Source organism: Heterocephalus glaber, unplaced genomic scaffold (assembly GCF_053883595.1).
Source record: "Heterocephalus glaber isolate CG9 unplaced genomic scaffold, H.glaber_assembly_v1.0 deba00001504, whole genome shotgun sequence".
In the NCBI taxonomy this organism is placed as follows: Eukaryota; Metazoa; Chordata; class Mammalia; order Rodentia; family Bathyergidae; genus Heterocephalus; species Heterocephalus glaber.
The window spans coordinates 58918676-58935958 of NW_028258324.1; the positions used below are offsets into that span (position 1 = coordinate 58918676).

Consider the following 17283-nt stretch of genomic DNA (forward strand, 5'->3'; position numbering starts at 1 on the left):
AAGGTCTCTTTATGTAGTTCAGACTGGCCTTGAACTCGCTATGTAGCCTAGGCTAGCCTCGAACTCAAGTGACCCTCCTGCCTCAGCCTCCCAAGTGCTGGGATTACAGGCATGAGCAACCATGCCCAGCCTAGAAGGACACTTTAATATATCTCCCGAAATAATTGTGTAACTCAGAATCTCAAATTATTTCCATGTGGTCACTGGTTCACATCCAGTAGTGAGAAAAGGAGAATGATGAGCTTTGATTTATGGAAAGTGCATGTATTTATGTATTAATTCTAGTCATAACTGAGATGTTGCTATAGTTCTCTTAACTATAGATGTTGCTATAGTGTTATTTTGGGTACTCTTGTTTTCTTAACTTTAGATGTGCAGAATAAAGTTCCAATCTTAGTAGGAATTTAGCAAAAAAATAAAATTCTGCATCAGGGGTTCTCAGTCTCAGTTGTCATGTCATCTTCTTAAAGATTATATATTCTTAGGGTGGGGGTATAGTTCAGTGGTTAGAGCACTTGCCTTGCATGTACAAGGCCTGAGTTCACTCCCTAGTACTGCAGGAAAAAAAAAATTGAAATATCCTTTCAGACTCAAATTTATTTTTTCTCTAATTTATCCCAGAAGCTTAAGTGCTGTTGTGTGACTTAGTGTTAAAAGAAAAATAATAATATACCAGGGGTTTTTTTATCAATTTTAGTTAGCTTGTGTAGATTTCCAGATGGCAGACAGCATATGAAGAGAGTAGAACAAGTTTAAGGGACATATGTTAATATGGTTACAAGTGGAAGCTAAGTCAGTATACCTGGAGCACTGTAATGTTCCAGTTACCTGCTTATACACTTGATCTTAGCCAAAAGGCCGAGAAGCGATAAGTTGTTACCTGCTTATAGACTAAACTTCCTGTGAACTTCTTTGAAAAATAAAGCCGTAGTCCAAAGCTGTAGTATTTAAACTACTTGTTCATTTTCTCCTTCATTCATTTACAAAAATGTAAAAATGTCTAATAGAAAGTTTGTGAGGAAAATGAATGTGCATGCCACCATATTTTTCGTTTATAAGAGATTGATTTTGCAACATGGGGATCGAACCCTGGCCCTCATGCATCCATGCTAAGCAAGTGCTCTTTTGCTGAGCTACTATCCCAGCCAAGAGATGGATTTTGAAATCAGACATAAAGTAACACGTGCGCATCCACAAAATGTGGTCATCACTATTCCAAACTGTTGCAAATGCAGAGTTGAAAATCTTAGGACTTTGATGCACACACCCTATACTGGGGACTGAACCAAGGGCCTTCACACTAAGCTATACCTCCAGTCCTTTCTTATTTATTTTGTTGTTATTGTGTTTTTTTGGTACCAGGGATCAAACTCGGGACCTTGCACTTGCGAGGCAGGTAGCAGTACCACTGAGCTAAATCACTGGCCCTTACCTTTATTTATTTATTTAATTTTTTTTTTGGTACCTGGGATCAAACTCTGGTCCTTGTGCTTGCGCAGCAGGCGGCGAAACCACTGAGCTAAATCCCTGGCCCCCCTTTTTTTATTTTTTAAGACAGGCCTTGCTTAATTGCTGAGTTGCCCAGGCTGAGCTCGAACTTGTAATCTTCCTGCCTCAGTCTCCCAGAGTGCTAGAATTACAGGTATACGCTAATTTACACTTGTGTCTGAAAATTACTTGTGACTTTAAATAGTATGAACTAATAAAATTAAGCATCATGTATTTCACAGAGCACACAGATGCACTTAATTTTTACAGTCCTGTATACACGATTTCTAAGATCATAAAATGAAAATTTTAAACCAAGAATAGGAGTTGCCGGGCTCAGTGTTTCCGCTGCCTGCCTTTCAAGTGCAAGGTCCCAAGTTCAATCCCCAGTACCAAAAAAAAAAAAAAAAAAAAAAAGAATAGCAGTTACCATCACATATAACACTGTTAATATTATGTTATACTAAACAAAATATCTTTCTATGTAATTGTATTCTGGACCAAAATAACCAAAACTTGAAGAGAGGTTTAATTTGCCTCGTGGTTTCAGAGGCAAACCCAGTGCAGGGTTGGCTGGCTGAAAGCCAGATACTCTTGGCATAAGGGCGAGGTGGGACAAAGCTGCTCACTTCGTGGTGCTGTGAAGCAGGGAAACTGTGCCAGAGAGGGAGGGTCCGGGCACTGGACATGACCCACCCAGGCACACCCAGAAGTGTGCTTTACTAATACCCTGGGCAGTTTGACAGTCCAGTGTGACTGTTAACAATAGCTCAGGAATTCCCCAGATCTGTGTGTGTGAGTCTGTGCTCAGTAGAAGTGTCCCAGGAATGCTGTGGATTAAACTGCAGTCAGATTATTTACTTAGATTACTGTATTAGTCTTTAGTAGTATTAAAAATGGATCATTTAGTTACAAGTACAAAGTTTAACTGACTATTTTTTTGTACCAGGGATTGAACTCAGGACCTTATGCTTATGAGATAGGTGCCACTGAGCTAAGTCCCCAGCCCTTAGCTGACCATTTTTTTTTTTTTGGTACCGGGGATCAAACTCGGGATCTTGTGCTTGCGAGGCAGGCGGCAAAACCACTGAGTTAAATCCCCGGCCCTCTTAACTGACTTTTAATAACTTAGGTAGTACTAGTAAAAAGTCCTGACCACCATTACAAAAAAATGAGACTCAGAGAAATTTCAAATCATTTGCCTGTTAGAACCAAAGAAAATCTTGTATGTGAGAGCTTTTAGCCTATCAGGATTCCAAGATATGCCAAAGGAATCTTGGAGATTCATTGGAACAGTATAGTGCTGTAGAGTAAAGTAGGTCTTGTATACCCATTACTAGTGAAAACTCTTCAGGAGACATTACTAGTGTATCTTGAGAGATGATCTGAATTTGAGGCTGAATTATGTGTTCCTCGAGCGATATCACAGCAATCCCTGTTGCATGTTTCAAGAAGCCAGTTAGTACTGTAATTGGCACAGGAGTTTATAGAATGAGTCTGGGGAAGACTGTGTAATATATGTCCCTGGGAGCAAAGCTCTTTGAAACCAAGTAAAAGCAATAAAAAGAAAGAAAATCTTTGTCATCAAACATGGTAGCTGCTTACTAGCTACACAGGATTTCCATATACTGAATAGGAATCCATCCTAAGAGAAGGCGAGAAGCCCACAGAAAGGAAAAGGAAGGAATGCAGTGAGAAAAATTTTGTCCTCAAGTGCTTCTGTAGATCTCCTATATATTTATTTTCTTGTAGTAGCTATCTGATAGTGTGAACTCTTTTTCATTTCTGAAGGTATTAACTAGTTTATTTGTATCTAAAATTAATGTACCTGTTTACTTGTGAAAGAAAAAAATCAGTGGCTTAACGCTTTAATGATTAAATAGATTGAGTCTGTCTGCATTTAAGGCCAGTAATATTTATAATCTGATAAGTTTATCCAGCAGTAAAGTATCATAACAGTAAGGCTTATTGACTATTACTTTTTCTCTTGTTTGTCTTAGGGTCTTGACCCACCCCATCAAAGTGACACAAGAACTATTTACATAGCCAACAGGTTTCCTCAGAATGGCCTTTACACACCTCAGAAATTTATAGATAACCGAATAATTTCATCTAAGGTAAGGATTAACACTTTTATTATTAAGGTTGTAGATATGTATCATTTTATTTTGAAAAATGATCTAGTGTGTGTTTGAATATTTATATCTTTACAAAGTCTAGAAAATGGCAAGATTAATAGAGTATCTTAACCAAAATGAAAAGTTGTGTAATCACAGCACTCTGGGAGACTGAGACAGGAGGATCACAAGTTCAAGCCCTGCTTCAATAATTTAGTGCAATCCAGTCTCAAAATAAAAAAGGGGATGGGGAGATGTAGCTTAGTGTGAAGACCCTGGGTTAAAAAAAAAAAGATAGGCTAAAAGAATTGGGAGTCACTATTACAAGGTAGGCAGCTTGCTGAAAAATTTTCTTTAGTTACAATTGAACTCCTAATATACTACATAAAGAGTACTATCCAGTGGTCATTTAATCCTTACAACAACCTTTGAGAGAACAATTCTTAAATCTATTTTACAAAGTGTTATCATGCTCATGTCCCTTTTTTCAATTTAAGTGTTAGGAAATGGAATGACTTTTCCAAGGTTGAACACTGGTAAGAGGCTACATTGGAGTTTGAACTCAGTTCCCTAAGACTTTAAAGCCTGCTTGCTCTAATTTAGTCACTCTACTGTAATAGTTCTTTGGTAGCAGAGTACTACTTTACTCTTATTCTTCCTTGTTTCATTTTTCCTATGATATTTTTAAGATGTCTCAGTTTATTTTGAAGCCAAATGTTATACAGCAATACTGTCTAATACTTTTCTCTCCTGGTGGAAGCATTTTCCACATTCTCCAACATGGTAACTGTTAGCCACATAGGGCTGTTGAGGCCTTGAAATGGGGCTGGTGCAGCTGAGGAGCTGTGTTACCGATGGCTGCCTTACTGGACAGTGCTGTTTGTTATAAAGGACTCAAGTCAAAGAGACTGAGGATAAATCTCTCCTTGGATCATAGCTGTAACTTGATAGGGCACCTTAAGAAGTGTCTTTGTATTGCTTCTTCACTCCTTTCCAGAGAGTGAGAATTATTTCTCTAACCCCGATTTTATCTTTCCCAAGGATCTTGCCTTTGTTCACTGGTTGCTTTGTCCGGCCCCTTTTTTTCTGCCTTCATATTATTTACATATTAACATACCCATTAATGACAGCAGATTACACATGTTCCATATGTATCATACTCATTGTTTTAGAAAACCTTCTACAGCAGAAGGTAGGAACTAGAATATCAGAATCTAGGAGGATGAGGTGGTCTAGAATCTAAGTGACTCAGTTCTTAGTAAATCATGTTAAAACTTAGAATTCTTCAAAACTTGAAGGTCATTCATTCTTAAGCTGGAGTGTAGTTTACGTAGAAGAAAATTCATCAGTTTTAAGTGTAACCCTTTGGATTGTTTATTTTTTGAATTTGGTTCTCCTTTGTGCTGTTCTCTCCCTACATACTTGTATTTTCCCCTAACCTTTCCAGTTGCTTATTCACCCTGAACTCCCATCTCGGTTGCATTTTACTGGGAAGGCTGTATCCACTGACCGTCCCCCCCACCCCCACTGGTTTGCTGCCACATCTGAGGGAATTGTATCGTATCTCTAAGCTGAGAAGCCAAAAATATATAATTCTTACGGTTTCCATTTGCAGTTTCTTTTTTTTTCTTTCATAAGCTCTTTTACTTTACCTATATTTTGGACATTTTCCAGATTTTTAAACAGTTTTAGGTCTAGATTTTGTAATTTTTATCTGCTAGGAGTTCATAGGACCACTTAATGCTTTTACCAGTACTGGAAGCTGAGTTTCCTTCTGGAAAACTTTTGGTGTTAAATAAATACCTTTATATGGCTGTGTTCATGTGCAGCAGTATTAGGTTTAATATTTTTGATCATGGTTCCAAAAATGTTTGTTTTTTGTTGGTTTTTTTTTTGGTACTGGGGATCGAACTCAGGTCCTTGTGCTTGCAAGGCAGGCAGTAGAACCACTGGGCTAAATCCCCGGCCCTAAAGATGTAGATGTTTTAAAACATTACCATTAAAATTTTTTGGCATAAATAAACACCATCTCTCATTATAACCTCCTTTATTTATCTTTCTTTTTTATACCACTGTTGCTTTTTTAACCCACTTCTGAATTTGATTATTCTTTCACAAGTTCACACTGAACTTTCTTACTATTTTGCTTTGCTAGATTGCATGTTGGAAACCAATTTTTAAAAAATAAAATTTTGTGAAGTTTTTTTTTTAAAGATAGAATCAGGCTGGCTTTGAATTCACTGTGTAGCCCAGGCTGGCTTCAAACTCATGGCAGTCTCCTTCCTCAGCCTCCCAAGTGCTGGGATTACAGGCATGCGCCACCACACCTGGCAATTTTGAGGAGATTTTAGATTTGATTTTTTTGTGTGTTGTTGTTGTTTTGTACCGGGAATTGAACTCAGGACCTTGTGCTTGCCAGGCAGGCACAGCATCAATGAGCTAAATCCCTGGCCCTTTAGACTTGTTTTTGTAGAAAGGTAGAATTCGTATGTTCACACACAATTTGAAGAATGTAGCTATTTATGTAGATACTTATTTTTTTCCTAAGCATAAATGAAGACTATCTCTTATTTTTACTATTTGTTTACTCCCATCATTCCCTTAAACTCTTTCCTGACTGTGTTACCTTCTGTCCCACAAAGCCACAACGAACTCCTTCCACTGTCCCTTTGTTTATACTGTCCAGAAATGTTCTCCCATATTTGATTTTCAGCCTGTTGAATGTTCCTTTTTTAAAGCCCATGGCAAATATGATTTCCTTCATTAGATTTTTCTCATTGCTTTTCCTTTGAATTATTTGTTCCTTCATTTACTTCATCTTTGATATTTTTTCTTAGTCTCCTCTTTTTAATAATAATCTTTTGTTTCCTCAATGTATAATTTATACATCATAGATATATATTGACCCAAAACTACCTTAAATTTAAATTTCTTTGCAAAATGTATGGTATTTTTGGCCATATACTAGTTTTCTTACCAATGTAAGGCCTTGGGGGGGGGGGACAATTATAAAGTCATACATAACAGTAGGATGTTATGCTAACTCATTTATCTTAACCACTCTTACATTGTTTAGTGTTACACTAATAAGACTTCTTTCTCTCTGTATGGTAGGGTAAGCACAGAAGTCAGATTCATTTGATCTGTTAATATGTTTATATTTCAGAAAATGTGGAAATAATAGTTCCTACCATTTATAAGATAGTTTGCATATGAAATTTTTATTTATCTTACAGTTTTACTTGTAATTACTAAGCTAGCCATAGAAAATGCTCTGAAAATAATTACCTTACTGCCAGTTTATGTAGTTGTCCTTCATAAGATTCTAGAAGACTGTTGAGGTAGGTTGGTATAAATTTAAGACATTGCCAACTTAATTCTTATAATTCTTACAATTACAGTTCTTTATTCTTACATTGCCAACTTATTCTTATGCATTTGATTTGGTGACTGGGGAAGTTTCATGGAGGTTTTTCAACCCTTGTAGGAACATCTTTTACTTTAGTCAAGAGCAGCTAGAGATGACTTGACCCAAAAGTACCAACTTATGTAACACATTGAACAGTAACTTCTTTTGGTTCCTTAAGAAAGTATCTACCTCTCTTCTCTCTTGAGCCCTGTATATTGCCACTATTGAAGAAGAATATGTTTTATGTATCCCAGATTAAACTGGACATAAAACTGCCCTAAAAAAGAAAGATTGTTAGGTATTGTTGAACTCTTTATATACCCCTGGGTATAAGCTTTAGTGGCCTCTTCTGGGAGCCTAACTCTATTTATAAAATTGTTTACATGGGAAAGGATACTTCTAGGCCTCTAACATCTGACTTAGAAGTAAACTTAACATACAAAACTCCAGAAATTAGGGCCATCTGTCTGAGTTATTTTTCTCATTGCTGAGACAAACTACCCAACACACAAAGTTAAAGGAGAAAAAGTTTATTTTGGCTCACAGTTTGTAGAGGTTTCAGTTCATAGTTGGCTGGCTGCAAGGCAGAGGGGAGGGGTATTGCAGCGGAGAAATAGTTCATAGGAAGCAGCAAGCCAAGGGACAGCAGCAGCCGTCTTCCTGTCCCTTATATCCTAGCCAGGCTACCCACCCTCAGGCGAAATAGCACTGGCACCCAGGTGGGGCAGCCTTAATCATAGCATAGTACTATGAATCAATCCTAGCATCACACCCTTGATCCCATTACCACATACCCTAGATCCAGTCACCTCCCAAAAGCCCCACCTATGACCCATGAGACTGGAGGGACATCTAGATATAAGCCATAACACCATCTTATATTGGACCAGAAAAATTTTAAACTGTTTATTTAAAAATCTTAAATTGGAGCCAGGCGTTGGGGTGCACACTTGTGATCCCAGCACTCGAGAGGCTGAGGCAGGAGGATTGCCACAAGTTGGAGGCTAGCCTGGGCTACTTAGAGAGACCCTGTTCAAAAAAAAAAAAATCTTAAATTGAGCAGTAATCATCAACTTCATTGCCAAAATCAGAATATTTCTCGGAAAAAGCATATTGAATCATATTTATTTATTCACTCATCAATTCTGCAAAATTTTGATCTCCAACTATGTGTATATGCCAAGTACTACAGGTAAAGCAATTACATAAAATGATGTTCCTAGCTTCAGAGCTCTTACTGTCTATTGAGAGAATATACATAGGGTAAAGTAAAAGTTTTACAGTTTGCCTATTTCATATGTAAAATTAAGTTGTAACAGTATAAATAAAATATATAGTATATTACTCTGCTCCTGTACTATAGCATTATAGGCTTATGAGCTGATTGATGATATTGCAGATATTTATGTAGCAATTAATGTGAGCCAGGTTCTATCCTAAGTGCCTCATAAATATACTAGCTTGTTTAATCTTTGTAAGAACCACATAAGGCATGGTTATTATTATCCTCATTTATAGAGAAATAAAGTAGGGTACAAAGAGATTACATCCAAGGTTATTTAATGACTATTACAATCAGGATTTGGGTTTATAGTAGTTTAATCCTCAAACATCTGTCTTTTATGCCACTATACCGTCTTACCTTTTAAAACTGACATTGTGACAGTTTTATATCCTTTATGATTATCCCAGGGATCATTTATCTAAAGCCTTCTTTTTTTTCCAACAGCTTAGATTATTTTCCCATATTCCATACTAAAAAAAGAATAGTTGAATAATTACACCATTTTCTGTTTCTGACCTTGAAATAAATAAAATATAAAATAAATGGTATCTAATGTCAGCATTCTTGTCGCCTTTTACTCATCTTTACCATTAGACTTAGTTTTATATAGTCCAAAGTAAATTATTACAAGGTTTTTACAGATCTTCCTTTTCTAATTTCTAAAAAGTCAACAGTTTAATAGCAAAAGTGATAGGTTCCAGTTTATTTTAATTTTTAAAAATTATACTAAATACTAAAAGAAGAAAGGTCGAATAAAAGTCTTGGACTCTGGAGTCCAAATAGTTTCCATAGCATCAAGAATTAATTTGTCTAAGGGCTTAGTAATTCTGATTTTACTTTCATTATTATTACATCTAGGTAGTATATGTTGTTTGAAAATATTAATTTACTGATCTCTTTTTCTTTTATTTTTTAGTATACTGTGTGGAATTTTGTCCCAAAAAATTTATTTGAACAATTCAGAAGAGTGGCAAACTTTTATTTTCTTATTATATTTTTGGTTCAGGTAAGCTTTATCACCTGGTTGTTGTTTGTAAACATGGTTTCTAAAAATATGTCTTAGAACAGTAAAAGATTACATCAGTTTCTTAATAATTTTGCCATGGGACTATTATTTTTCTACAAAGCTTTCATATTATATTTAGTGAATAATCTGAATCACATCTAGATTTCTAAAATATAGCCTATGAATTTTTTTTGTTGTTTTTTTGGTACCGGGGATTGAACTCAGGACCTTGAACTTGCAAGGCAGGCAGCAGAACCACTGAGCTAAATCCCCGGCCCTAGCCTATGAATTTTAAGATCAACTGCATTTTATTTCATACTGTTGTACTATCGGTTGATAATTATAATCCAAGCCAACCATCTTTCAAATGCCAGCCTCAGAACATAGATGTTTTGACTCTTGATGTACATACAGTGCATGTTGTTAACAAACCTGACTATGGAATCACCTTTGTACAAAGTACTTTTTAAAATTTAAATTCTATTTTATATGGAAATATTTGTATAAAATACTTTTTTTTAATCTAAATTTTATTTTATCTGGGATCAGCAACACATACCTTTAGTTGGGAGGCTGAGACAGGAGGATTACTTGAGCCCAGGAGTTTGAAGCCAGCCTGGACAACATAGTAAGACCCATCTGAAACAAACAAATAAATCAGTAAATTTTGCTTTAATCTAAAATATTTTAAACAATTCAATATTTAAGCACTCCAGTGAATATGGATTCTTATACTGGAGACCCTTAGCTTAAATCTGTGTTCATGGGTTGTGACAGCCTTTCATATTATGCTTTTTTTTTTTTTTGGTACCAGGGATCGAACTCAGGTCCTTGCACTTGCAAGGCAGGCAGCAGAACCACTGAGCTAAATCCCCAGCCCTGTGCTTTTTTTTTTTTTTAACATATCAAATTATCAAGAGAAAAGCCCATGAAACTAAAGTGTAAGATTTAAAAATAGCAAGTATTTTCCTTTAAAGAAGTAATTCTTTTCTGAAAAAACCTTAGAAATTTCTTTCAATGTGACATAGAATTTTTGTATAAACTGAACCTTTCTCTCAATAGAACCAGGGATTTCAAAGAGGAAATAGTCACATAATCTTTTTTTTTTTCTGTTTGTTCTGGGGCTCAAACTCAGGACCTTGCTCTGGCGAGGCAGGCGGCACCACCACTGAGCTAAATCCCCGGCCCTCAAGTAATCATTTTAAAGCTTGAGAAAACATTTTTTTTTTTTAAAATTGCTTTCCATCATGAACAGAAGGAATTTACTGATTTTTTGTCAATAGAGCACCTGCTTGGTTTTCTTGGAAAAGTGAGAAATTATACAAACCATTTCCACAAAGTATGCATGCATTTATGAAATTGCTAACTAAGATCAGGAATTCAGCATGTCTGGAATAGAACAAATTTAATTGCCCTATCCAGAGTAAAGGAACATTAATAAATTATTAGATCAATGTTCTAGCTAACCATATATAATTACTCCAAATTCTTCTTCTCTGGCAATTTACTCAAACTTCAGTTGTATGATTTGTGTTATAATTATAGCACCATTTTCCTAGCTATCTTCCTCTGGCTCTGCTGGAACAAAATCACTTGTAGGAAAAAACTGTTTTCATATTCCCATTCCTAGTTCTTTCTCCCTAGTGTTAGGTTAATTCTGAATCCTAGTGTAAAAATTGCTGACAGAACTTTTAGCATTTTTCAGGATGCGCAAAGAAATGTGAAATCAGAATTGAGCAGCTGCAGCTCCATTCCTAGGCAATATTGAGGAAGAAATTAAGCACCCTGGATGTTAAGAAAGCAGACTGACCGACCATTCTAGCACATATGTGGGTGTCCAATAAATTTAAATATTCTACCAATCCCAGATAGTAGCCAACAAAGTAAAATTGTGAACTCACATATACTCCCTGCATAATAGTATGAGATTTTAGATATTAATAGCATGACATGCACAATATGAAAATATAATACTCTGTATTTTTTTAAATCTAGCTTATGATTGATACACCTACCAGTCCAATTACCAGTGGACTTCCATTATTCTTTGTGATAACAGTAACCGCCATAAAGCAGGTATGAAATACTTCCTATTATTGTTGTTGTTTTTTCCCATTGAGAAAGTTGCTAATATTTCCACTCCAGAGTAATATGTATTGTTCTAAAAATAATTTCCATAAGAAAACAGCAAATTTGTTTGGTAACATAATAAAATTAAATTGAGTTAGCCACGCTGCTGTATTTCAGAGTACCTGATAACTCATGAATAATTACTATTTGTAAAATATTGTATTACCTTTACACAGCAAAGAAACATCTAAAAACAAGTGTTGGGCCAGGGATTTAGCTCAGTGGCACCGCTGCCTGCCTCACAAGCACAAGGTCCTGAGTTTGATCCCTGGTATCAAAAAATAATAAAAACAAGTGTTATGTGTACAAGACAATTTACATATGAAACATTATTATAATCAACTTTGTGGGGTTTGTTGATATTTAAAGGAAGTATAATTCCAAAAAGATATGTTTATGTGATAAATTTCCAATTCATAGGATATAGGGATAGGGTATAGGTTGTCATGGAAATAAAATTGACAAAATTTTAAATTTCTAGGATGAAATATATTCTTTATCACATAGGAGAATGAGAGTCTACAGATTAACAATAAACCTAAATTATAAATAAAGAGCAAAATGAAAAATAGATATAGGAAGTAAAAATAGAAGATACTGTGGACCCTCGAGTTACAACTGGCCCATCATACATACAAACAACTTGAGTTACGACCAGAATGTTAGCTTTAACTTATGACCATAGTCTTAAGTTACCACCTGAATGCTGGCCACTTATACTTCCAGATGGTCTCAGATACAGATTTAACCTTTAAAGAGTTCTGGAAGGAACGTTACAGCATCCTTGCCTGTGTGGGCTTAAGTGAGAAATGCTGGGCAAATGTCTCTCTTAAGGACACAGATCTGCCTTTACACAGGAGAGAGGCTTTGAAGCCTGAGCCTTCAGTTGACCAACTTGAATTACAACCAGCCCTCAGGAACAAATTGAGTTCATAAGTCAAGGGTCCACTGTATAGGAACTTTCTCAGCTGGGAAGGGGATCAAAAGATAGAGGGAAGGAAAGAGGGAAAGGGGTTGAAAAAAGGAATGAAGATGTGTTACGTACATGGCCCAACTCCAACAAGGAATGTCAACATTACGTACTGCACACGTGTACTGACAGAAATTTTTTTAAACATGAAATAGCTATTTGCAGTGAAATAGACAAGTTGTAAAAGGTAGTTGGGAACTGGAATTGTAACAGATCATGCAAAACTTTGCTTAAATGATACAGGTCTGTTATATAAAGAGTCTGTTCATTTGATTAAAGCAATCATGTTGTAAAAGAAGTTACATTAATCATTTAGTGTGTCAGAGACTATTATGCCACAGCTGTCACTAAGTTACTTGGCTTTGCAGATGTCATCTAATGCATGAGAGTAACACCTACTTTTCCTTGGACCTCTTTTCTATATATACTTTCCTCCTAGGTGATTTGATCCAGTCCAGTGGTTTAAAGTACCATCTATGTACTGATGATTACTAAATCTATACATTGATAGTTTCTATTCTGAAACTACTCTTTTAACTCCAAACACGCATATACAACTCTTTGCACATCATTTTCACCTGAACACCTCAAAAGAATCTCAAACAGAACTGTTGCTATTTTTCCAGCTAAAGTTGCAGTACTCTCACTGTTCGCCAGTTTATTGAGGGCACTACTATATTTCTACCACAAACCTTGATATCCTCATCCTTTGACTTTTTAATCTCTACCTTCAAGATCAACCTAATTAGTCCAAGTCACCAGCCATTGCCCCTTGCCTGGACAATTACGTTATTCTGCTAATAGGTAATAGGCTCTCACTTCCACTCCTGCCCTCCTGCTGATTTCATACAGCAACAAGGTTGGTCTCTTAAAATTAGATCACACTACCTTTGGGTAGTTTCTTATCAGACTGATCAAAACACAGCTCTTTAGTGATTTACCCAGTTTAGCCTCTGATTCCTGCATTTCTGCCATTTCCCCCCCCCCATTTTTCCTTTTAGTTATGTTCTCCAGCTGCCCTTGTCCTCACATGCAGTGGGCATGCTCCTCTCTCATAACTGTGTGGCTTGCTGTCTTCCCAGATACACAGTTGCACAGCTCAATCCCTCGTTTTACTTGGATTCTTTTTTTTTAAAACACTGTATTTACTGAGAGTCTGGCAATAGCTTTATGTAACAACATATAGCATACCAGGTCTGCCACACAACTTGTTTTTTTGTTTTGTTTTTTTGCACTGGGGATCGAACTCAGGACCTTTCGCTTATGAAGCAGGCAGTGGAACCACTGAGCTAAATCCCCGGCCTCAACTTGTTTATAAGTCTCAGCTTCACTATGAAGCTGTTTAAAAACAAAAAATCAAAATCTCCTTTTTTTATATGCTAAATATCCTGGCAAGGGTGCCATTAAACATAATAATGAACTTGAGACAGCAAGAGTAAAGAGTTAACAAAAGCTAAATATGGCAGCCTAAACAAATTCATACAAAAAAATAAACTATCATTGGTTACATAAAATTTTCCTGACTGGTTAAAACTCAACAGTATAAAACATGCACTTTAGAATATTTAGCTAATAAGTTCAGAAGGTACCAGTGTCTATATGAAACAATCCCTCTCCAAAGCCAAAGTATAGTCAAAAATTAATTTAAATGATATTAACATATTCTAAAGGTAAAAAACATTCAGTTGTTATTGATGTGGAGGTAAACCCAGAACTTTGGGGCTTTCTCATGCTGCAAAGGGCTGTTTCTCTGGTTACCCACCTCCGACCTCCCCAGTAAGCATGGTTACTGTGTCCATGAAAGTAGGATGTGTGAGGATCAAAGGCACACTATTCTGCAAGCTAAAGAGAGAGCAAACCACCCCTCCCTCCACCCGAAAAGCTCCTTCCCAAGGTAAATAAAAGTATACTGGGGAAAAATTACACCTATCTACAGAATAAGGAATTCAAAATATTAATGTAATCCCTACTTTAAAAAATTTAACTAGAGTCATCTGGCCATTTCTGATTATATCTTAAAGATGTATCCAGATTGAATTTCTGTTGATTTACCACTAGATACTTCTAGTCAAAAATATTAGCTTTATCCCCAAATATCTTAACCACTAGTACGACTGCAGTGTATCATCTCCCAAGGTTATCACACCCTGGAGGAGCAAAAGTAGATGTTCAAGTAGCAAGCAACAATTATGGCCCTTTCACATAGCAGCATCTGAGTGGCTATTGAATAGTCCAAGAACAGTTCTAAAAACAAGAAAATTCATGCATTTTAGTAAATATATCATAATTTTCACAGTTGAAATTTCCTTAGACATTGCACTTTCTTCATAAGAGAATCCTGGTCTTTGTTAATGTTATGGTGAGTCAGGACTTGAACTAGCAGCCTTCTTTTTCTTCTTCTTACTGTGTTTCTTATGCTTCTTTTTCTTTTTTGATTTTTCTGTTGCTTTTTCTCGTTCTTCACTGCTTTTCTTCTTTTTTGCTCATACCTCTTCAATATAATCTGATTCAGATAAGGACTCATGATAAAGGTTTATCTTCAGGATACATCTTTACATCTTTCTTTTTTTGCTGAGTCCTTTAATGTCCTTCTCTTTCTCAGTTGCATCCTTTGACTTCCTTTTCTTTTTTAAACTATCCTTACTGTCTGATTCAGTTTCTGACATGGAGCTTTCAGAAGATTTATGCGAACGGTTCTTCTTTTTCTTTCTCCTTTTTGCTTGCTTCTTTTCCTCATCTTCAGAATCTGAAGAACTGCTGGAGGAATCAGAGCTTGATGAAGAAAATGAATACCTACCAGATTTCTTCTTTTCTTTCTTCTTTTTCTGTTTTTTTTTTTTTGATGAGCTTTCATTTCCACTTAATAATTTCTCCCTGTGCTTTTCTAGTTCTTTCTTCCAATTCTCATTCATTTTTTCTTCAGATTCAGCCAAAGCCTTAGAGCCTTTCTTTTTCTTTTCTAGTTGCTCTTTCACTTCTTCCCACCTGATTGTCCCACTTCCTTATCTCATGCTGGACCAAGCTCACAGTAAGACTGTGAGCGAGAGAGCAGGCCAGAGAAACAGCCGAGGCAGCCCACTGCAGGTCCTTCTGTCACTGCCCCCCCTGGATTCTTAAACTTTGGCCTTTTGTGGCCACCGTGTTGCTCTCTCATTTCCTCTGGCCCTTTTTCTTTAGTCATGACCTCATGCTCCATTGAATACATGTTTATTAGCTTACCTGCCATTTTATTGAAATGACTTTTATGTTTATGAGTGCAGACTTTTTTTTATATACTGGTTTATGTCAAGAAGCCAGAACAAGGCCATACACATGTAGGGGCATTAATAAATATTTGCAGAATAAACGAATAAGAGTGAATAAACCTATGGAACATTTGTAAAGCAAAATACCTCTTGCCGCTGTCTTCCAATATATATTTGCCCAAATATGGACTGCATTTAATTAGAATATCATACCATTAACTGAATTGAAAAAAATTATGGTGAATGCATATCTGCAAGATAAGAGGGCTTTTTATTTTTTTTATATTTTTTGGTACCAGGGATCAAACACGGGTAAGAGTTTTAATAATAATTGACAATCTGCCTTCTTCAAAAATGGGTTAAGTAAAAATGCATAAAACCAGAAAGATTGTTCCTCAAACGTGTATTAGTACAGCTTTTGCAGCTAAGCACTAAATCGAGATGAGAGGTTCTTGATAGCTCAGGCAAAGGGAGAGATATAAATGGTGATAAAATTTTCAAAAAGCATATTTGATCTGTAAGGATTTTCTCCCTTTCTCAAAACAGAATTTCAGGCTCAGCTTTTTCTCTTTTGTAGCAACTGTTCCCAAGTTTTACTCATTTAATAAACACATAGTGTTTCTATATATTGTTCAGATTTACATGTGTATCACTATAGATGAATAGAACAAATTTTAGAAAAATTATGAAAGTGAGAATTGCAGTGTTCCAAGCTTCCCTTTTTCTTTTGTCTCTTTTTAGTCTGCCTTTGCCCTTTGTACTTCTACCAAAATAGGAAAAGGCTGTATTATCAGTTGTTCTTAACTTTTCCCAGTTGTATTTGCAAATCATGTTTTGTAATGGAAGACATAGTGCTCTGGTAAATAAGATAGTCTTTGCCCTCTGCGAGCTTAAAATCTATGTATTAGGGGAGGGTAAGACTCCAATTAAAAAATAATTCTGGAACACTTTACTTGGATGATCAGGGAGGATTTTGTGGAGAAAATATTAAGATGTGTATAGAATATGACAATTGATGAAGTACATAAGGTAGAAACAGCTTGAGCAAAAACCCAAATTCAAGAACAGGTAAGACCTGGTTTTTGGTTAAATTACAAGGCTGACTAATGTTTGAGCCTGTCTAGGAAAATATTAAGAGATAATACTAGAAATGTGAGTTGGTACTAATTTAAGGAAGCTGGAAAGTTCCTTGCTCTTAAGCATTGAATCATTGAAGGGAATTTAGCAAGATAGTGAAAGCAATGTTTTGGGAAGATTAATCTGACAGTAATATGTACAATGAATTAGAATTTATAAATGTCTTTTAAAAGATAATATTTTATTATTACTGCTCCACTGTTAATACTGACTGTAAAAGGAATTGTACTTTTTGACAGTTTCTAAAAGACTGTTTTGACTCTTAGTTAAATTTTCTAAAATTGACATTTTGGAGCTTAAATGGGGCCATTATAACCTAGGCATCTTTTTTTTTTTTTTTTTTGTGGTACCAGGGATCGAACTCGGTCCTTGTGCTTGCACAGCAGGCAGTGAAACCACTGAGCTAAATCCCCAGCCCTAACCTAGGCATCTTAAGAGTACTTTCATAGAGGTTTTCCCCTTGAAAAAGACAATCTTTAATATTTTGCTTTATAGT

At 35.9% G+C, this 17283-nt stretch overlaps 1 protein-coding gene and 1 pseudogene across 11 annotated transcripts in view; one reads left to right on the forward strand and one right to left on the reverse strand.

Moving 5' to 3' along the window:
- Atp11b (ATPase phospholipid transporting 11B (putative)) overlaps positions 1-17283 on the forward strand; it is a 109329-nt gene that overhangs the window by 19078 nt on the left and 72968 nt on the right. For all 11 annotated transcript variants that reach the window (XM_087186602.1, XM_021254807.2, XM_021254847.2 and 8 more), the window contains 3 exons: positions 3489-3605; positions 9216-9305; positions 11301-11381. In XM_087186602.1, coding sequence (XP_087042728.1) covers positions 3489-3605; positions 9216-9305; positions 11301-11381 — 288 coding nt within the window. The remainder of the gene's footprint in view (positions 1-3488; positions 3606-9215; positions 9306-11300; positions 11382-17283) is intronic.
- On the reverse strand, positions 14612-15631 carry LOC147825368 (protein FAM133B pseudogene; annotated as a pseudogene).